Source organism: Phacochoerus africanus, chromosome 2 (assembly GCF_016906955.1).
Source record: "Phacochoerus africanus isolate WHEZ1 chromosome 2, ROS_Pafr_v1, whole genome shotgun sequence".
Taxonomy (NCBI): domain Eukaryota; kingdom Metazoa; phylum Chordata; class Mammalia; order Artiodactyla; family Suidae; genus Phacochoerus; species Phacochoerus africanus.
Window position 1 is genome coordinate 67,430,741 of NC_062545.1, and position 22,996 is coordinate 67,453,736.

At 33.5% G+C, this 22,996-nt stretch overlaps 1 protein-coding gene across 3 annotated transcripts in view; it reads right to left on the minus strand.

Annotated features, from left to right (window-relative positions):
- ASCC3 (activating signal cointegrator 1 complex subunit 3) overlaps positions 1-22,996 on the minus strand; it is a 330,962-nt gene that overhangs the window by 104,605 nt on the left and 203,361 nt on the right. For 2 of the 3 annotated variants that reach the window (XM_047761598.1, XM_047761591.1), the window contains 11 exons: positions 22,032-22,208; positions 18,228-18,453; positions 16,562-16,716; positions 13,878-13,976; positions 12,360-12,528; positions 8,997-9,217; positions 7,579-7,664; positions 5,738-5,904; positions 5,456-5,601; positions 5,215-5,335; positions 2,945-3,087 (listed from right to left, as the gene is read on the minus strand). In XM_047761598.1, the coding sequence (XP_047617554.1) occupies positions 2,945-3,087; positions 5,215-5,335; positions 5,456-5,601; positions 5,738-5,904; positions 7,579-7,664; positions 8,997-9,217; positions 12,360-12,528; positions 13,878-13,976; positions 16,562-16,716; positions 18,228-18,453; positions 22,032-22,208 (1,710 nt within the window). Of the gene's footprint in view, positions 1-2,944; positions 3,088-5,214; positions 5,336-5,455; positions 5,602-5,737; positions 5,905-7,578; positions 7,665-8,996; positions 9,252-12,359; positions 12,529-13,877; positions 13,977-16,561; positions 16,717-18,227; positions 18,454-22,031; positions 22,209-22,996 lie in introns of those variants that run through there. The other variant, XM_047761607.1, reaches the window with a different exon arrangement.

The following is a 22,996-nucleotide window of genomic DNA, read 5'->3' on the forward strand; positions in this document are numbered from 1 at the left end:
CCTGGCCTTACTCTGCCTCCTTCAAATGCTTGAGTCCTAACTGGAGTACCCATGTCCTACTACTGACCATCAATCTGACACCGTCCAAGGAGAAGCAACAGGAACAGACACTAAGTGTCTAGCCTAGGATATTTTGGAAAGCAACCCTTAGGAAAATTACAGTGTTAAAAAGTGCCCCTAATTTAATAATTTAGGGGATTCAACAACAGAAACACCCGCTTTATATAGGTTTTGGTATAATCAGAGTGAATTTGCAAACAATCAGTTGTAAACACTCGGAAATTTTGATTTTAAAGGTTATACTGCTTTTAGAGGCAGGAATAAAAACAAAGCCTGGGTTCGTATTCTTCAGATAGACTTGGTGAAAAAAATGTCCAGAAATTGACCTAATTTTGAGCTGTCCTATTTTAGCAATGAAAATCTACAAAACAGCAGAAACTATACAAGTAAATTCTATTGTTTCTAATGAGCCTTGGTGATAGATTTTTGTGCTGATAAAAAGACAAAACAGAAAAGCAGTTCTATACAGTGGCTCAGCTGGCCACGGTTCCTTACGTTTCATACCTTAAAATAAAAAATAAAATAGTAGAGTTTTACTATAGCTGGAAGGAGCACATGCGGTTCACATTTGAGGTTCACGTGAGTCACATATGTGCTAAATGCATAGCTCTTATACATACACTTTGAGCAAACATCCCAAAATGTGTTCAATAAGTAGGTACCACGTACCTTGACTTCAAAGAAAAGTCTTCATTTGGAACACTTTTAGGGATACGACACAAAAGAAACAAAATAAAATTAAGCCTACACAGACACTGCATGCACATAAACTAAACTGTCAATATTCCATACATCCATTTTTCAGTATCTGCCTTCTAAGTCAAGATACTGTTTAGACACAACAGGGTGATTATTTGGGCATAATAATTAAATAACACAGGACTAGGGACTTTTGACAAAATCATTTTGATTTCAAATTATCTTGAATTATACACCTTGTGTACACCTGCAAGTCACATGAAAGAAGGAATGATAAAACGTGAAAATAAAGTGATAGCTTGCACTCTACTTCACAGAGTCATGTGATATATTTTACATGAAGCTCATTTGGTGGTCTGCTATTACTTATTAGTGAATAAGGTCATCTGTGGTTCCATGCAAGAGTATTCTGAAATATTAACTATTATTAGTTACCTGATATTAGTTAATGTATTACAATAATATACACAGTGCCATCCTGTTGGATGTTGGCTACTAACCCTAAATGAGTAGTGAGAAGTAGAAGGGGAGAAATATGCAAGCTGCTGAGACTGGCACTTGCTGGCTACAGCATTGTGTTAATGCTCTTTTTCAAGCTGCATGAGATGAGAAAGGGGAGATATGCAGACAGAAGGAAGACAATGCAACTTAATTGATTTCATCTACTTTTCTTATAATAATTCCAACTAGGAATGTATTTTCAAAAGTTGGGAAAGTAATAGACTGGAAAATCACTATACATCTATGAAGGGGAAGAGGAATATCTACATTTAGAAGTATTAGAAGGAATCACAAAGAACCATATTAACAGATTGTAACAATCTGTATGTGTGTATGTGTATTTTAATTTGGTAAGACTCTCATATAAGTCTGTAAGAAAAATGCTGTACAGCAACAGATAAAAGCACAAAGGAAGGAAGGGACAAGAAAGAAGAAAAACTAAAACAAACATATGAAAAAGATGTTCAATGACAAAAAAAATTAAATGACACATTAAAACACTAAAACAACAAAAAATTTAATCTATACCAATAAATTACAACAAATGAGCATGTAGTGAAATTGTTACTCTCATATACTGTTGATAATTCTGTTACATTAATGGTGATAAACACAACTGGTATGGTCCTTCTGAAAAGTAATTATCAGTGAATATGAAAAGCTATAAAAATGTCCATATTATTTGACCTATTAATTTTAAATTTAGAAATTTATAATGAGGAAATAATTCTAACTGAAGAAAAACTTAGAATAAAGACAAATGGTTACTTAATTACAGGACAAAAATATAATGGAATAGCCAAACACATAACAGAATTATAGAGACATAAAAATTTTAATGATGTTTACTACTTAAAGGATAACAAGTTTCTAACTTTTACATAATTGTCAGTGTTTTCTATATTTTTGAAAATGGTCATGTTATATAGTTTATAAAAGGTTAATTTTGGAAAATTATTATTATTTTTTTGCCTGTGCCTCCATCATGCAGTTGTTCCTGGGCCAGGTATTGAACTTGCATCATGGCAGTGACAATGCCAAGTTCATAACCCACAAAGCCATCACAGAACTCTTCTAATTTTGCAAAATTGATTGTTAATTCCATGAGGGCAGTGAACACTCAAATATTATGGAAACTCTTAGCTGAATATTGACATATACATAGGTGATAATGTTAAATTGAAAAATATGGATATACAAAATACATACTTAGTGGGGAAATACTGGAAGAAAATCCATCAAAATATTAAAATGTTAAGGTTGCAGTATTATGCATTTTCTATTTTTTCCACATTTCTGTAATGTTTACTAAACTTTCAATATAGATTAAAACTAAATATAATTATCTCTGTAATTTCCATTATACTACATGTATAAGAAGCAGAAATAGGAGTTCCCGTTGTGGCGCAGTGGTTAACGAATCCGACTAGGAACCATGAGGTTGCAGGTTCGGTCCCTGGCCTTGCTCAGTGGGTTAAAGATCCAGTGCTGCCGTGGGCTGTGGTGTAGGTTGCAGACACGGCTTGGATCCCGAGTTGCTGTGGCTCTGGTGTAGGTAAGCAGCTACAGCTCCAACCGGACCCCTAGCCTAGCCAGGGAACCTCCATATGCTGTGGGAGCAGTCCTAGAAAAGACCAAAAAAAAAAAAAAAAAAGAAGAAGCAGAAATAAAATATATTGCTTACCTCTCTTTCATCCATATTCAACCACTGTTTTGGATCTTCTTCAGTAGCCAGAAAGGCTATCAATTCTAAAGCAGTCAGACGAGTTTGACGTCTTGATGAGACAAATATCAACACAGGTTTAGCTGGAGAATGGCTTCTAATTGCTGTAGAAAAGTTATGGAAAATAAAATGGTAAGCCACTTACACCAGAATCTGAATTACATGAGGATAGCCAATGGATACTTCGAAACTAATGGTGTAAATAATGTAACTGAATTCTTTATTTGGTCATGAAATTTAGCCTTATTTGAGGTACTACCTGAATCTGTGGGAGAAATGATAAGAAAGCAAAGGTCCTACCTACTGCCCAGGACAGTATACTCCCTTGACTCCTGGTTTTGTTCTGAGCTCTCCAAGGAGACTTAAAGGCTGAGACTCTCCATTAATAGCTGTATATAGATGTTATCTCTTAGTTGGGTTTTCAATTTCTGAGTAGTGTTTCTACTGTTTGAGCAATGATAACCTGCAGAGTTAACTGGCCCTGGGGTCTGGAGACAGAGTCAAGTCCTGCGGGATGATGAAAAGCCACAATAAAATTCCTTTTATTTTTGTCTTGTTGCCAGTAATGGAAAAATTAAGAGAGTTTGTATCAATAAATTAGTCAGAGGTAAGTCAGAAGAATTTTTCCCTGTTTTTCTAAAAACACATGTGTAAGCTTTCAAGTGGGAAGTTAATAGAAAATAGAAGAGAGCTGAAGAAAACACCATGCTTAAGCCTAGTGTTTAAGTGATGGCACACAGGAACAGACACACAGAAGATCAGTAGTTTGAAAACTCGGAAATAAGACTGAAAAAAATTAAAGAGCTACATAAATCACTTGACCTAACTGGAGATGAGGTCTCCTTGCTATGCATAGGCTCCAAAATGCTGACAAGATGGCACAAGTAGAATTTATACTTAGGTGTACACAGATCTCTTAAAACAGTTGGAGATATTTAAAATTTTTATATAAAAAGTTTAACTCTTTGTAATTTCTTGTTTGAAATGTGAGCTGCAGAATTTTTTTTTATGGGCTAAAACAGAAGATTCATAAATGGTAATGTTGACATGACCTTGACTATATTTACACCCTAAAGTGAGAAATAAAGCTATCATAAATTCATAAATCTAAGCTCAAGGAAATACAGTGCTCCACTATAGGTATAATAAACTTCTCACAAGGATAGCTACTGTATTGATAACGTATCCAGAGAAGTACAGGTATAGGTTACTTAGTATTGATTTACATAACACAGGATGCTTCATTTCGATCACTGCTATGCAAGCAGCCATTCCCTAAATAAATATGAGCCATCTACAATACATACTATGAAAAATGAATATACTCACAGCTTATAAGAATTTGTAGAATGCAAATGGTAATGTTTTGATAAATTGTATTAGATATTAAAATACACATATTAGTACAATATTGGTATCACTTATACACATAATCATGAATGAATTTGCCTCTGTTTTAAACCTCAACATTTAATGGATTTTTGCTGCTGCAAGAACAGGTGTGGCTGAATAGCTCACGGCAGATTTATTGTTCATTAGTGATTTTGTACAATGCTTCTGTGGAGGTGTAAATAATCTGAACTGCCTAGATTGGTCTCTAGTTCACAATCAATACTTTGCTTCTGTCATAAGGCTAATTATAGCAGCTAAAAAGTCACCTCGCAACTGTCACCTCACAATCAACAGCAGTTCACATTAGAGAATTTATTTTGGAGGTTGTTTTTAATTGATATAATAAATATTCCTTATGCAGCCTAAACAAAACATGCTCCAATAAAATAGGAGTGTTATTCTTAAATCTTTCCTGTTAGAAAGGGAAAAACAAAAAACCAAACACATTAACAGAGGCATTGTAAAAATAAGTATTGAAATTTTTAAGATGATTACTGATAAAAATTAGTATTGTGACTTTTAAAACATATCTTCTGTTCATCATTTTCTCCAGCTACTATGGTCATATCTTAATAAATTAATTTTAAGAATAATCTGATAAATTTAAAAAATTGATATAACATTTATTCTATCACAAAGACATTATCACTTATGAAATCTAATTTTCAATAATTAATTCAATATATATTTATATCTTTTAATAGTGAAGGCAAATAGTTTTGGATATTTTTAGAAATTGGAGCCGTATCATCCTTTCAAAGACACTCCAAGCACTTAGAATGTATTAAAGGCTACCAGACAAAATGGCTGGCATTTTATTGTAAGAACCTGACGCTTACCCTGAAATGTAGGCTTATTCATACTGGCCATACGAGGACAGTAATGTTGACCTGGGAAGCCTTGAATGTGAACTTCCAGAGGAACGGGACGTACTGATGGTCGGAAGTTGAACAAGCCCATCTAGAGTAAAAATGAGAGAAAAACCATTTCCAGTTTTTATACTTTATAGTGTTATAGTGCCTTCTTAATATGGCCTTAAGCCACACTATGAAATACCTGATTTATCAAGCTTCCACATACCTGACGAATATTGAGCCAGTCAGCAAGGTCTCTGGCATTGGCTAATGCAGTAGACAGTCCAACTATTCTAACAGGCTTTTCTGTGTGAGATGAGATGAAATTCGTTCGAGATACAATGACTTCTAGAACAGGGCCTCTTTCTTCCCCTAGGAAATAGGAATAATACCTGTTAATTTTTTTTTTTTTTAATACCTGTTAATCATTTAACAAGTCTGATGCTGGGTGCTGCAGATATGAAGAATTGAAGTTTGTAAACCACCGAATTCAGATAGCGGTACCCACCGAGCAGATGTATCTCATCTATGATGAGAATAGTAACTTGCTTTACATAGTTCCTATTTTGCCAGCTTCTGCTGACTCCATCCCACTTCTCTGGTGTAGTGACGATGAGGTCAGCCTTGGCAATGGATTTCATGTCAGGAGTTACATCCCCTGTTAGTTCAATAACTCTAGAGAAGAATAAAAATAATGCCTTTAATTTTTCAGGTACCGAAGCACAATTATGACCTTCAAAGTAAAATTTTACTATGCTCAAAACTATTTTATTTCCCTTTGATTGCTGAAATTTTGAGTTGAGTCCAAAATAGCTGTTCCTTAATAATTCTAAGATAATTTTCTCACATAAAATGAAGAATGCATAAAAGCAAATCACTAAAATCTAACTTTTATGCAGATATGCAAGGGTGTCAAACTTTGATTATGTTTACAAAGTCTCTGCCTATGTGACTTTATAGAGTTGAACTCACACCTCCTCCATATGTTGGAATAAACACCTTTTAATGAGGGAAAGTGCTAACTTATTAAGACAAAAGGAGGATTTCATTTAGAATATCATTATGTGTAAGCTTCATTTCTCTTCTCAGGTTGAAATCTTCTATAGATATTATAGGCAAATTCAAACAGATTAGGACACAAACAAGATAAGCTGGGGCAAATATGTGCAACTCTACTCTGAGAAGATAGATCCCAGATTTATAGTGAGAAAGAAGGAAATTTGAAGGTTAACTCCAAATTTCAACTAATCACTAAATTTTTACCTGTTTTAAATATTTAAAACACATAAAAAAGTCAAAGTTAGTTCCTCCAGGAACGGCCTTTCCAAAGCTTTTACATATTTTTAAATTTTTTTACATTCTATTTATTATTGTGATAGGTAATACATTCAGATGTTCAAAGAATACTTTAAACGTCTCTGTAACATGTATATTCTCTACTCACTGAGTTTTCATTCTACAATAATTATACATTTATACTCTTTACCATTTTTTTTTAAAAAAAGATGGGATACTTAAAATCATTTAAATATCTGAAGATTTTCTTCAGTATAAAGAACTCATTTTTATAGAGTAATACAATCTTTTGCATTGTGTGAATGTGGTATAATTTATTTAGTGATGCTGTACTAGTCACTCAGGTTACATGCGATCTTGTTATTACAAACAATAAGTAACCTGGTAAAGAGTAAAACATGTTTTTTTCGAAAAGTCATGTTCTTAAATGAATTTCTATTTTTGGGTAAATTATTTACATATAAAATGGCTTCTAAGCAGTTTCTGGAAGTTATCCTGAATGACATTAAAGAAAAATAAAAAGATATTTTTCTTTTGTTTTTGAATCTAAAAATTTTGAGAAAATTATTTTGCCAAATAAAGGTATAAGTAAATTAAGGGCTTTCATTTTTCAATCTTAAAACAATGCAAATATTGATAACATTTTAACTTTTTTTTTTTTTTTTGGCTTTTTGCCTTTTCTAGGGCCGCTCCCGTGGCATATGAAGGTTCCCAGGCTAGGGGTTTAATCAGAGCTGTAGCCACTGGCCTACGCCAGAGCCACAGCAATGAGGGATCTGAGCTGCGTCTGCGACCTACACCACAGCTCACGGCAACACCGGATCCTTAACCCACTGAGCAAGGCCAGGGACCGAACCTGCAACCTCATGGTTCCTAGTCGGATTCGTTAACCACTGCGCCACAACGGGAACTCCAACATTTTAACATTTTAATTACAATACCTTTGAATAAGAAGACTATAAAATCATTGCAAAAGCATTTAAGCGTTTTATGCAAATCTTTTATCCTTTCAGATTAGTCAATGCATATCTTCTGAAAAAAGTACAAACTTACTTTTTACCAAGTTTTTCTTCTATTCTAACTTTCCAATCATCCATTCTTTCACGTACTAGGGCTTTTAAGGGTGCAATATATACTGCCTAAAATGGGGGTGCAAAAAAGATCTCATGAAAATAGTGACATCATTATCAAATAAATGTATACTCAATAAAATTTATCAAAATATAACCGTGGTTTTTAAAATGTAACTTTCAATACTCAAAGACTTAAAATTTTAAATTTTAACTTAATGGAAAATTTAATGGAAAAAAGTCATTAACTGAAACTCCATTTACCTAAATTAAGACATGTATATAATACAACATAAAAATATTAATATAGAAAATTTTAAATATATATATTTTAAAGTACCAGTGGTATTTTCTTTAGGTAATTTACAGTGAAATTATTTTCACTGTAAATAAAAAAAAATAACTTACTACATTACATAAAGAAAATTAGGGTTCTGATGAAAACAGTTTTTATGATCAAGAGTTATCTGAGTTGTAACTGTTTCATGAAAAAAAGTACTAGTTTTGAAATTCTAAAGATAAATAATCTAGTTGTTAAAATTTTAATGCAGATTTTATGGAAGATACCGATGCCTTTTCGGTGTTTCTATCAGGAAAAAAGAAAAAGTTAAAAATAACAAGATTATTCACTGAAAAAAATTCTTTCCTTTATAAAATGTTTCAAATTTAGAATAGAGCTCTACTGTTGTGTTACTATATCTCCTGTTGGATCAAGAGCCATATAACAGACTGAAAGTGGGAAAACGTATAAACTGGAAAGAACAGCTACTAATTGTAAATCACTGAAAAAGGAAATTAAAACATTTCTAAAATCAAAACGAAGAAAAGAGTACATAATCCCAATGACAATATATGAGTTAGCTTTCTTGAAAAATGTTTCTCAAGTTGAGTACTTCACATTTCAAGAAAGCTTAAAATCAACACTTTTTTGTACTTGACACATTATTTTACATTAAATAATAGTATCATGGTCATTTGGAGAAGCTGCCTCTATATTTCCTGAGTGTAATCAAGCTATATTTGTTAAAGTATTAGTATCTCCTTCAGAACCAAAGGATTTGATTATGACTGATGATTATGAATCATTATATTTCTTATAAATAAAGCTATGAATTAGCTACCTTACAATGAAATTGCCTATGAATTATAGACATCTTACAATGAGGAAAGGATATGTGAACACTAATATGTACATTAGAAATCTAATAAAGGACTCTACAGTTTAATATAAATTTTCTTGTTGCAGTTATTCTAATACTGCTGTGGGCCACCCCTGGAGAATTTACCAAGATAGTGACAAACCTATTCATTGAGTCCTGCCAGTATATTTAGAGCTGGCTAGTTTATAGATTATGAACTATTTTCTACTTGAATGTAAGCATGTGATTGTTTCCAACTGACCTTTGAAGTAGGGTACTTGTTGAAAACTCTGAAAATGGCTAATTCAGCTGCAACAGTCTTTCCTGATCCAGTGGGTGCTCCAAGAAGAACATTACAGTCTGTGTGATACAGCGTATGAAATATTTGTGTCTGCACAGGGTTAAAGTGGCTGAAGTTGTACAGCGCTTCATATGCTTCACACCCCAAAGCTGTGACTGGTAAGGGCTGAAGATCCAGTAATTCTGAAAAGATTCAACAGGTACTGCCATACAATAACTGGAAAATACACACAACATTGAATACTATCTCTTAGAAATAAATTATAACACTCCTTAATTTTTTAGAGGGGAAATGCACTAAAAAATCTTATATACTACTTACAGACCTTTTCCCCCCATTACTACATTTATAATATTGACATACTATATAAGACAGCTATAATGGTACATTATTCCTTTCCAATCAGGAAAGTAATGTGAATGACAGGTATATGAAAATACGCATGTTATAGAAGAAAACTAAATCTACCCCAATCTGTAGAAAAAGGAAAACCATTTGCAAACTTCAGTACTAGAATGGTTACTAATAACAAGTTATTTTTCATCTGTTAGACAACTGACAAAAGAGTGGTCGAGTGAACTGTTGTTCTAGCTAATATAAACTAACATGGACTCAAAATAATTCCAAGAAGAAACTTAGGTGGGAGTTTTAAATCAGAGTATGGTTTGTTAAACAGAAACTGTGCTGAAAAAACATCAAAGGAAATTAGATTTAACTGTAAATCATTTTGTAGACTAGGGGTTTAGGAGGTTAGAAAATTAAGATGATTTAGAGAAACAGTTATACCTAGATACCCTTGAACTTGACAGTCATTTCATTTTCCCATAATCTAGAAAGGTATCAGTTGGAAAACCATAAAGCAGATTTACTCTCAGGATTATTCTATGGAGGATGACTTAACTCACTCAAAATTTGAGTAAGAAGGAAAAAAAAAACCCCAATAATGGAACATGGTGGTCTGTATCCTGGGTTAGATCTTCAAGTTGGAAAGTATGGAGAATTCTCTTCTCAAAAAGTGTCATTTAAAAGTAAAAAAACTTAATAAAAAATATTATCACTGTCCCACTACTCTACGCTATTCCGTGTGTAAAGGCAATTGAGAACTATGTTTCCTATACCAGATCACAGCCCTCTATATTTTTGCAGCAATGAAAATCAAGAGGGGAGGAAGTCGTAACTTTAAATGCTAAACAAAGCAGACATATTCTTAATAAAGTCTAATGAAATAAACATTCTGGCATTTATTGACAATTCTAAATTAAGATGTTTTACTTCTGTGAGATATGAAGATTTTTCTTGGCTGATTTGGGCTCAGTGGGATGCCTCTGCATATACTTTGAGCCAAACAGAACTAGGAACTATTGAGCTTACATCATGCATTTTTAGTATCAATTGATATGTCAGCGGGGTACATTTATTCCTTTTAAAAACGCAGTCAGAAAATCAGCTAATTATATAAATAGGGTGCTATGTGCTTGACCATTCAACAATGAAGTGATAAAATGAGCACAAAAATATGTTAATACATGTTAAAATCAGGTACTACATCCAAAGAGACCTAGCAGTGATGTTGGTAGCATATATTTTATTTTTTGTCTTTTTAGGGCCTCACCCACAGCATATGGAGGGTCCCAGGCTAGGGGTTGAATCGGAGCTGTAGCTGCCAGCCTGTGCCACAGCCACAGGCAATGCTGGATCCGAGGCGTGTCTGCAACCTACACCACAGCTGATGGCAACACAGGATCCTTAATCCACTGAGTGAGAGCAGGGATCAAACCCGCATCCTCGTGGATACTACTGGGTTTGTTAACCACTGAGCTGTAGCATATATTTTAAATTAGAGCACCAAACATTTTTTATATACTTTATTTTGAGATTGTATGTAACCCAAAGCATATTTTTCAAAATGATTTTTATTTTTTTCCATTTTAGCTGGTTTACAGTGTTCTGCCAATTTTCTACTATACTGCATGTTACACATACATGTATGCATTCTTTTTTTTTTTCACTTTATCAGTGAGAACCTGCTGTGTTGCACTGGGAGCATGATAATGTGACAAAGCATATTTGATGAAAGAAAACCAGAAGAGCCCTCTTCAATGAGTAGATCAGCAGATACCGAAATCTCATTTTTCTATGTTGACAAACTTTTTAGTTTTGTTCTTTCAAGATATCAAAGAGGTGCTAAGCTGTGGTCTAAAGTATCTAAGATTTTGCTAAGATAATGATCAAGATACACATTTGACAAAAACGACAAAGATTAAAGTCACATTAATGCCTCTTTACAGTCCCAAAAGACTATCAAATACTGTGTTTCTTAAAGTTGTAAAAACTAGCATTTTTATTTTGAAAGAAAACAAAGAGTCTGTCTTTGGAAGAATTACATGGAAAAGAAAATTGGCTTTCATTTTTCTATAAAGGTAATTAAGGAAAGGCCTCTTGAAATCTATACTTATTATGGATTCTCAGTGAGAAGAAATAAACTTAATACACTAGTTAATTGATTAGTCTCTGGGGATTTTTGAAATAGAATATTTTACAGAGCATTAAATGATTCATGATAAACATTTATCATGAAATTTTGCTTCTGTGTCAAGTCAAAATAGAAAGGCAGTCAATCATGTTATGAAAATCTAAAGTCAATTTTTGTCAGTTATGACAATGAAAAACACTGTTACATGGTATTCTGGATCACCATATACACTTTTACAATGCCAGTGCAAAGGAAAAGAACTAATATAAAGATTTTGTGTTGTTTCTACGAACCGAAATGACTTGAGGTATAAATGAATCCATTCTGAAGTGATACCATAACCTGACTCCTTAGCATCAGCACTTTTGTTGCATAGAAGTGCACTATAAGGAGAAAAAAAATCCTGCAAATCACTTTAATTAACATACTAGAAATAAGCTTAATGGTAATAAACGCAAGGAAAAAGGATATTTCAAAAGTTTCACAGACAGCACAGATTAAATGACAATACTTGCAATGAAAAAGGAAGGAGATATGGATAAATTATAATAATTGTATGTAAAAATAGACATGAAGGCATTGTTATACCAAAAGTGAGTTTCATTCTTGTTAGAATATAAGAATTGAAGTAGGTCTAGTTTAATGTTTTTGGAACTCAAATTAAAAAAAAAAATTAAGGTCTGCCATTAGGGTCTACATAGATTTGATTTTGAAAAGTCTCTTTTCAAACTATATGGACAACTTGCATTTTTATTCAGATTCAGGCAACTTTAAAGCATAGATGCTTTTTAATAGTAACTAAAACAACAATTTTGGAAGATCGGTGATTCAATTACTATTCCATATATTACCTGTATGAGGAGGATGTCTTTCTGGTAGAATCAGATGTTGAAAGTTGATAATACACACAGCCTCAGCTCCTAACCATCGGTCAGACACTGCTCGGATGTAGTACTGGGAAGGTAATGGCTCAAAAATAGGGATTGTAAATACCAGCAGTTGAGCTTCTTTACTAATGACCTAATGTGAAATAAAGTCTAAAATGAACATGGCTATTCTAACAGCATAAAGGCCTTGTCAGTCTTTTTTTTTTTTAAACAATCATATCTATAGCAATAAGTACTAAAGATAAAGAAAATATCTTGGATTTCTAAATAGCCGACATAGTCAGATACTTCAGAAACTTGTAGGTGGTTCCCTTGAAGATACCTGATACTACAGAAGGAAAAACATATACTCAATTTATATTATTTAAATAGGCATATCATCATGTATTAACAGGTTACCAATCTGACTCATTATCAGAATTTCCCAAACTTCACTATTCAATTATTTACCTTCTAATTTTTACCAAATTATTTACATAATATTGTCACTGCGGTAAGTGGAATTAACAGAACACTTGTCATAAAGAGAAGATAAACATGAACACAAATGCAAAGAAAATAAAGTATTGCTATAAATTCTATGGCTGCTCACTCAAGCCTAAAGTTTTTTCTTCCTTTTTTATTTCTTTAAAGGGGAATTAGGAATGAGGCATCACAGTTAAAGGAAGCTTTCATCAATTTGAGTTTTTCTCTTGGGATTTACAGAGAACTTAAAAGAGAATGCCTTTTTCACAATATGATTCAATACTCTTTTTTTGCTTTTTAGGGCTGCACCCTAAATTCCAGGCTAGGAATTGAATTGGAGCTGCAGCTGCCAGCCTACATGACAGCCACAGCGACCTGCGATCTGAGCTGCATCTGCAACCTACACCATAGCTCACAGCAATGCTGGATCCTTAACCCACTGCATGAGGCCAGGGATTGAACAAGCATCCTCATGGATAGTAGTCGGTTTGTAATCTGCTGAAGCACAACAGGAATACCTCAATCCTCTTTAGCACTGTGTTTATGTAACACCTGAAGTTATTATTTTTTATTTATTCAATTAAAAATATTATTTATCCCACCCATTTGACATATTCCATCCCTCTGCAAGCCATTACAAAGATTATAATTCAATTTCTCAAATGAAAACCACATTGAATATACGAATACTGTAACATTTAATTACTATTTTCTTTTAAAACCAAACAAATATAAAGAGATTATAAATAAAGCTTTAATGGCACTATGAAACTGTAGAGAAATAGTAAAAATAGAGATTTTTTCATTTATATTTTCTTCTCCTTTTTTTCTTTTTTGGCCACACCCGTGATATACGGAAGTTCCCAGGCCAGGGATCAAATCCAAGCCACAGCTATGACCTATGCCACAGATGAGGCAATACTGGAGCCTTAACCCACTGAGCCACAATGGGAACACCTATCTTTTCTTCTTAATGATAGCAACATAGCAAAGACAGAGCCACTTATCCATACTTACCTGCTTTTTTAGAACTAAAAAATACTCTGAATGATAAATATGATCATTTGTGGGATCTTCTACCCAAATCCACCAGGGTTCTCCTACTGTCCCATGGACCTAGAAGAAAAATAGTATTGTAATACTATATATGGTAACTTAAGTAAGGGATACTGTTGTTTACATCCTCAGCACCCAGCCCTCTCTTTTTTAAAAAAATAGATTTACTGATATGTAATTTATATAACAAAGTTTACCCAACAGATGTAGTTCAATAATTTTAATATATTAACAAAGTTTTTCAACCATCTTCATAATCTAATTTTAGGACATTTTTCATCATCCCCCAAGAAACCTTGTACTCTACCTACAGCCCCCCTTCCTCCCAATCTCCAACCCTGGACAATCACAATCTACTTTCTTTCTCTATAGATTTGCCTATTTTGGACATTTCATATACATGAATCATATAACATGCAGTCTCTTGTGACTGGCTTCTTTTACTTATAATGTTTTCAAGGTTCATTTGTGTTATAGCATGACATAGTATTTAATTCCTTTTTATGAACAAGTAATATTTCATTGGATAGATATACCATATTTTGTGTATTCATTCCTCTCTCTTTTTATTTTTTATTTGTCTTTTTAGGGCTGCACCTGCAGTATATGGAGGTTCCCAGGCTAGGGGTCAAATCAGAGCTGCGGCTGCTGGCCTATGCCACAACCACAGCAATGCCGGATCCAAGCCGTGTCTGCCACCTACACCACAGCTCATGGCAACACCAGATCCTTAACCCACTGAGTGAGGCCAGGAACCTGCATCCTCAAGGATACGAGTCAGACTCATTTCTGCTAAGCCATGACAGGAACTCCCCCCATTCCTCTCTCTTTTTAAATGACTAACAAAGCCTAGTCTTGTTCAGTGTTCCTCTCTCTCACATAACTTAGGAGAAGGTAATCCCATCTCCCACGATAATTTTGGTTAGCATAACTAATCAGCTTATGGTATCCCCCTTACAATGGCTTGTGATGAGGGACAGGCACATGCCTAATCCCAGCCCAGTTAGGCTGAAGAAAAGGTCTTCTGATCCAGGCTCTGGCCTGGTGAAAGGGGGAGGGGGGTTGTTCCTTTTCTCTGTTAAAGGTGAACAAGGAATTCCACATGAAAACACTTGGGAATAAGGTAACCTTGTCAGCAGAACAAAAAGATGGAAAGATCCCAGGGCCCAGAATAGTATCGCTAAACAGAAGACTCGATCGTCTTTAGGGACTATTGTGGATCTTTCACTATATAACCTAATATATCTTCTTTCACTAAAGTCAGTTTGACACAAATCATATTTGCTATTCTTGTAGCCAACAGTATTTTAACTGATAGAAGCAACACTATGAAAACAATAGAGTACTCCATTCTACTAATGAATTAAACCAAATTGTGAGAGATTTATGATGGATATTGATGGAAGAAATTAGGGTTAAAATTTAAAAACTTTTAAACATTTCAAGATATAAAACCTTGCTATGTTTACAGATAACTGCAATTTTACATTTTATGTAAAATTTCATATTTATTGAAATATTAAATGTAATTTTATATCATCTAGTCCTCACAGAAATTCTGTGAGAAAGATAATTATTATTATTATACATGTTTAGATGAAGAAATTGAAGGAATGAATTGTTAGAACACAATAAGACCAATGGTAGATTTGGATAATTATTTGGTACACTGCTGAATAAAATGTATTCTTTAAAGATATACTAATGTCATGTAATGCATGAGATATTTACTTATACTTAGCTAGAAACTTATAATAACCATGTAATGTAGGCATTGCTATACTACATTTACTGATTTACTTGTCTTCTCCCACTGGCTTCTTGAAAGAAAGGACTGAGACTTGTGTGTATCTACAATTTCTTTTCTACTCTCCTCTTTGCATGGTTAACTGGTGTAAAGAAAAACCTTAAGAATTACTGATTGAATCAGAAGAAGATCCAGAGTGGATTTTCACATATGTATACAGTAACACCTAAGGTTTGGACAAAAGAACAGAAGAAGGGGTAAAAAGAGAAACAAGAATGTGATGGGAGCAAAGGAAGGACATTTTCAAGAAGGACAATGTAAAGGACAGAGTGTTCAGAGAGGTAAAGCTGATAACTAAGAAAAAGCCATTCATTATGGCAATCAGTCAGTCTTTGGTGATCACTGAGGAGATAGTCTCAGCAGGAAACAAGTGACCAGGAGGGAAATGTAGAACACTCTTTCTACAAGCCTAATGGTAAAGAAAAGAATGACAGTATGAGGAACAGCAGAATTTTAAAAGGTTTACTTTAGCATGGAGAATCTTGAATTTTTAGTTAGTAGGCAAAGACGAAAGAGGAAGTAGAGCTGGAAAAAATGAAGACCACATAGAGAAAATGAAAGAAGACCGAATTAAGTAAGGTCCCTATGGAGCTGAATCCACTAAAGCATTGCTGAATGTGAAATTCTGGATCTCCTAAGATGCTCTGAAGGGGTCTCATTGGTTGACATATACTAATATATTATACCATGTTTTTCTTGAGGATAAGAGTAAATAATACTACAATCCTTTAAATGATTCTTCTATATATATATATATATGTTTTAAAAGGATTTTCTAAATGCCTTGAGGACAGATATAAGGAGGTATAGCCGAACTTGTAGTGTTTTCCATTTCTACCTGATCATTCCAAGTGAAATCAGGACAGATGCTGAGTGTCACTCTTAGGACTGTCCGTGTGATGGGCTGAATAGATGCTTCCATCGTAACAGAAGGAATCTGATGAACACATTGTTTGACCTTGAGCCCAATATTCACATGATGCAGAATGTGACCTGCAAGGAAAACATCACTTAGAGTAAATGTGTCCAGACAGAAAAAAAGCAATATAATCTGACTTGTAAATGGGATTTCAGAGAAGGTGATTTTACTGCTTGTTTTATGATTTGCTATGTAGAATAGTTGACATTCTTGACCTGGCATGTTTGAATATTTTGTAATAGTTAACTTGAATTAGCAATTCATAGCTCTGAAAAGCAGTATCAAGGTTTTTGTCAGCTATTAATAGGGTTCTTAAAATTACTGAGACTTGATAGCGCTTAAACTACTATAAACAGTTCCACTTTTCTCCTAGTTAGTTTTAGACACATTATAGAAATGTTTAGTATTTTGTGAAAATAGCCTTTAGTTTATTCAAGGCCTATTTCGGAACACTATAACCATGATGGAAAATGCTTTATTAATCAAACACTACTAACCTATCCATTCCCCAAGATAAAACATAAAATCTGGGCAACTTAGCAAAAAATTAACCACTTCACAAACGATCAGATTCTGAAATGCAGATATATGTGAAAGTACCCGGGTGGGGGAGGTGGGGGTCATAAACATATATAACTATTCCAAGCAACTAAGTGGAAATAGTTTATATTTTATAGTGTTAATATTTCTTATATGTCTTGGCTCTTCATAATGTAATTTTTAAAGCATATTTACAAATAAATCAAAATGTTTTATGTTCATCCATGTTTGAAAATAAAGTGGTTTTCCTTATTTTGATAAAATATTTACATTACCCAATGTAAGTAATCTCTAGTCCCCTAGCTAATGTTCTCAATTTCTATTTTTATTGATACTTCCCTTCTTCCATTCTGTCTTAGAAGAAATCTTTTTATTACACAAGTAAAATAACTATCTCAGCCTCTCTTTATATCTATGGACATTTGCCAAGTCTTTCTTATTTCTCTTCAGCCTAACTCCCTTCATGTGTAATGTTTATCCTATTCCAAATCTGAAATATTGCCTAATCAATGTTTGTCCAAAACAATGTCAAGGTCCATGGAAATGTATGTAGGGATAACTTTTCAATATTATGTGTAAAATGTAGAAAACCTAATGCTTTTTATACACTGATGCCAACTATATTTAAAGATATATTATATATGCGTAATGATAGTCATTTAGAAACTGAAGAAATGTAGAGTTTAACGTTGACATACATTTTTTTGGTGTCATACTGCTGATACAGACAACAAAAGACTACGGAATCAATTAAATATTAGGAAATAAATTAAGACTAATTCTCATCTTTTATAGCTAAGAGTCTATCTGTGAGATACTCAAAGAGGGTCTGACAATCTAAACTCCATTTTAACTGTTAATTCTTTTGAGTAACTTCATTAAATTCTGATATACTTTGCTTGAGTTTAGGTCGATGAGAAAGAAATTTCATAAAAATTATAAAAGTTTTTGTTAGTAATGTGGAAATTCACAATACTTTGTCTTTTACATATAGTGAAATACTTGCACAGAACACTATATTAAAACATTTTTGCCTCCTTCTTACCTATTTCATCTTTCCTCATGTCTTTCAGCTTATCCACAGTAAGATTTTTTTCTTCTAATCTTGTCAGAATGTGTGGTGGTAAGACTGAAAATTGTCTCAAAGGGCTAGTCCAACCCCAAAGCCTCTTGTCGATGACTTTACTAAGATTCAGGAGCCTGTAGGTCATGGCAGGCCAACGTTTCCTCAGAGCAATTTCAAAAAGAGCACGGACAATTCTAGCTGCATTCTGAAGAATGAAAAGGGGGATTGGTGGTTAGGTCCAATGTAATTTTTTTTTTTTTAGGTCTAACGCAATTTTAAATTTGTCAATAAAGGTATTATTCAGGAGTTCCCACTGTGCTCAGTGGGTTAAGAACCTGACTAGTATCCATGAGGATGCGGTTTGATCCCTGGCCTTGCTCAGTGGGTTAAGGATCCAGCATTGCTGTGAGCCGTGGTGTAGGTTGAAAATGCAGCTCAGATCTGGTGTTGCTGTGGCTGTGGCGTAAGCCAGCAGCTACAGCTCTGAATCGACCCCTAGCTTGGGAACGTCCATATGCTGTGGGTGCAGTCCTAAAAAACAAACAAAAAATTATTATTCAGACTCAGTTTCAAAAGTATGTCAAACTGCTTCCTTTAATTGTGGGCAAAACCTATCCTCATATAACCCTAACTATCTTTATTACTCTACACAAGAATAATTACATCCTTTATATGTGGACATTATCCAGTTTAACTCTCCAAGAGTAGCTTCATTTCCATGTCCTTAGGAAGCTCCCTCTTACACTCCCTACATAGGAATGAAGTAGGAAGAGACAAAAGGCACACAAAGGATTCAGGAGGCTGTTGAGGCCATTTGGAATCTGAGACAACCGAGGATGCCCTTGGGTGTACAGTGGAAGGATTAAACTTAAAAAGTTATTTAGAGAAATAAGGAAGACTTCGGGAGCCAGCCAGAGAGAAAAATCAGTGAGAGAAGAGTGACAAAAAATTATTGATGAGTGCAACTAGCATACCCTTTATAAAACAAGCAATGTGTTCACTGCTTCATATATATTATCTCATTTAATATTTATGACAACTGCACTTGATTGATATTATGATTTTATAGATGAAGATACTGAAGTTTGGTGAGGTTAATAATTTGACCAGGATAGTTGGTGCCACAGTACCCATTGAAAGCCAGGTCTAAAGAACTTCAAACTTAACTCCAAGGTGCTAAATTCAGGGATCTGAGGATAACTTCATTAATAGACATATAGGAAGTTAAGTGATTAAAGTTGTTTTTCACATCTCTATAGTTACTTTCCATTTGTTCTGCCTCCTCACTCTGTCATTAACTTTGCAGATTACTTTGTGGAAGATTATTTTTAAAAATCATGAGCTTAGAGACACCTTACAATATCTAATGACACTTGTATTTAAAAAAGAAAGAATGTTAAATCTGGTCAAAATCATAAAAAGAGATGAAAAAAAGAAAAAGACTAAAAATAGCCAACATGTCACCTGGCTTGAATTTGTGAGGTGAAAAATGACCATAACAGTTAAGAGCTTTGGTTTTACATTTTGTATCAAGTGTTGTCTTTTGATTTATTTGACTATTTTGTTTCAGTATTAGAAATTTAAAAACAAAAATGGTATTTAGAAGTATGAGGACCGCTCTAATATCCATTAAAAACAACAGGATGGTTCTCAGTAGGCCCAGAAAATGACGAATAAAATGAATATTTTGATGACTAGTGCTATCAAATATGTCTTCCTACATCATGTCCAGGTACTCTTCTAAAAAACTACTAGACTCATTTTCCCAGCTGCATTTGAAAGTATGTTATTTTTATATTTCAGAAACTATAGTTGTTCCCTAAAAGCTAAAAGAAATGGAAGGAGAAACCCCATGTGACAAGATAACAAACAGGACATTAATATAGAATGCTATAAAATTAGATGGGAAGAATGATTAAAATCTGTAACATGTAGAAGATAAACACAGGCTCTTTTATAAAATCATAGAATATCTAAGCTAAGCATTTATCTTAGGGGCTAAGAGAATAAAGTTGCACAATATAGGAGGAAGAACCATTTTACAGCGCTGAGAGAGGGCTGTGGAACCAGCGATGGGTGATGGCCTGAACTTAAAAAAAAAAAAAACCTCAACGATAGTGTATCCAATGCATTCAAGAATGATAAACTCATAACAGCTACTTAAGAAAAACCAAGGCTGCTTTGAGATATATCCTCAGTCTTCTAAGATTGACTTTCTGGGTACCAGTCATGAAGGAAGGAACCATAGGTTTTATGTTGTAAAGCAATTCATGTATCAGTCTCTAATAGTTTCTTCATAATCTTGAATTAAGGAGAAATGTGGCAAGATTATTTATGCAGAACCCAGTAAACTTTGCTTTTTATTTAAATCGTTAACTATTTCAATATAAAATCATTAGATAATTCAAAATGACAATATTATTTTTTCAAAACAAAAGACTTTAAAAACAGTGGCTCCTATAGAGGCTTTAAGCTTCAGAGAATATATATATTGTTCTATGACAGAAACATATGTGTTCCCAAATGAAAAAAAATGTTTTCACTACATCCACATTTACTTTATATAATTTATGAAATTGGTTTCTTGGTTACTTTGATTAAATTACTGCATTCATTCAAATTGTTTACCAATATATCTTGGTTTATGTTTGTAAATATTTCACATTTATATTATTTCAAAGCACTCTAGGGTATTCATGGAAATAAATATGTAGTGGAATGGTTTCTATATTTAAAGTAAGATTAAGCTTTTATTTCTCCTTAAACTAGGGGAGGCATTACTCAATAAAAATAACGAAAAAGGTATTGTTTTTGTTTTTTGGGTCTTTTTTTTTTTGCTTTTAAGGGCCACATCCAAGGCATATGGGGGTTCCCCAGGCTAGGGGTTGAATCAGGGTTACAGCTGCCAGCCTATGCCAGAGCCATAGCAACGCAGGATCCGAGTTGTGCCAGCGACCTATACCACAGCTCATGGCAATGCCGGATCCTCAACCCACTGAATGAGGCCAGGGATAGAACCCTCAACCTCATGTTCCTAAGTCGGATTCGTTTCCACCGTGCCACAAGGGGAACTCTGAAAAAGGTATTCTTGATAAATGAAAAATATCTTTAGAAAGAGTATGTCTCATTTGAAAGGTAAATAATGCAACAAGTCACCTACTTTACATCACTTGAGGGCTTGAGTATAAAAACATGTTTTATATTAACTTAAAAAACTTAAACATTTAATGGACCAGTAATTTAAGTATTAGTTTTCTTTCAGTCCTCAATTTGTAAGTATCAACAGCAGGAAAGAAAGACGATTTTTTGTTTTTAATCAGAGATGTATCATACTGAATAGATGGTATGAAGTATATTTACTAAGCCTTCTTTAATGGTTAAAAATTGTTTGTATTTATAACATTTGGGGAAAGCTACAAAGGTTCCACAATCTTTTATTTTTTGCTTTAAATATTCTTGTATTACTGCCCTTTCTAAGTAAAAGAAATGGACTTTATCATTTAAAACAGGAAAAATCAGATACTGATATTTTAAAATTCTAAACGTAAACACAATAGCAACATCAAAAAAAAAAAGCCAAATCACCACCAAATCCCACCCCTGTTCCTGATCTAATAGTGTAGATGGCATAAAAGATGTACATATTAAAGAGAACCAGTTCTAAGATAAAACGGTAATTTTACATGTCACAATGCAATGCATTCACATTATAGCATGAATTAATTACTTGAATCTCTAAAAGTAAATAAGAAAGAGAAAACAGGAAAGGCGTAATATTCTTACCTGTGCAACGTACGCAGAATCTGATATAAGAGAGAAACTGTCCATCTCTCCTCGGCTGATGTAAGTTTGAAGTAGAATGTTTATTTTCCCATAACTGTTCTCTACTCCTCCAGGAGCTGAGAGCTCACAGAAGTTGTTTAATAAGGCATCTAACTCCTCTATTTCCTCTTCTCTGACCTGGAAGAATCAATGTTTTTATAGGATTATTTGGGCTGATTTATTTAAATTTTTCATTTTGAAGTTAAACCACTTTGCATGTTTTCTAAAAGTTTCCATTTGTTATAACCCAACATTTTCCTTTTGCATATTAAAATAATAGCAATTTTTCATAAGCAGTTAAAAAACACAATGGAAAACTATCTTGAGGCTCATACAATTACATTTTATTATTCATCACCAATATTAAAGTTGCCATTGACATATAAAAATTTGATATGCCACAAAAATTAAATCTTCTGGCCTCACCATCATTCAACTGATGAGATTTCATATTTTATTTGACTAGAGTAAAACCTCTGCCCAAATGGATTAGGGCAAACTTGAATTACCTTCAAATGCATTCATTACAGTCATATATTTTTATATGATGTAACACATTCATAGCTTAAAGCTATGAACTACTATGATTCAAAGTATTAAAGTTTTCACTGTTTATAAGATTAAATTAAAATACAGGTACAGCAATATTCATATCTAAGTTTGAGTCCTGCCTGTCTTTTACATTTTCTACAGTGAACCTTATATTGCAAATAAACCAAAATCTACATACTACATTCTCCGATAGTTTCATTAATGCAAAACCTACTTAAATTATATTTGATTTGCAGTACAGAGGAAAGAATGTCAGGTATGACATATTATCAAAATCAAGTATAGTGGAAATTGTTGATAAATGGAAGAACATCGCTGGTATGTCAAATGGGAAGTATCATACAGCTTACATTGTATTAGGAATAACAATTAAT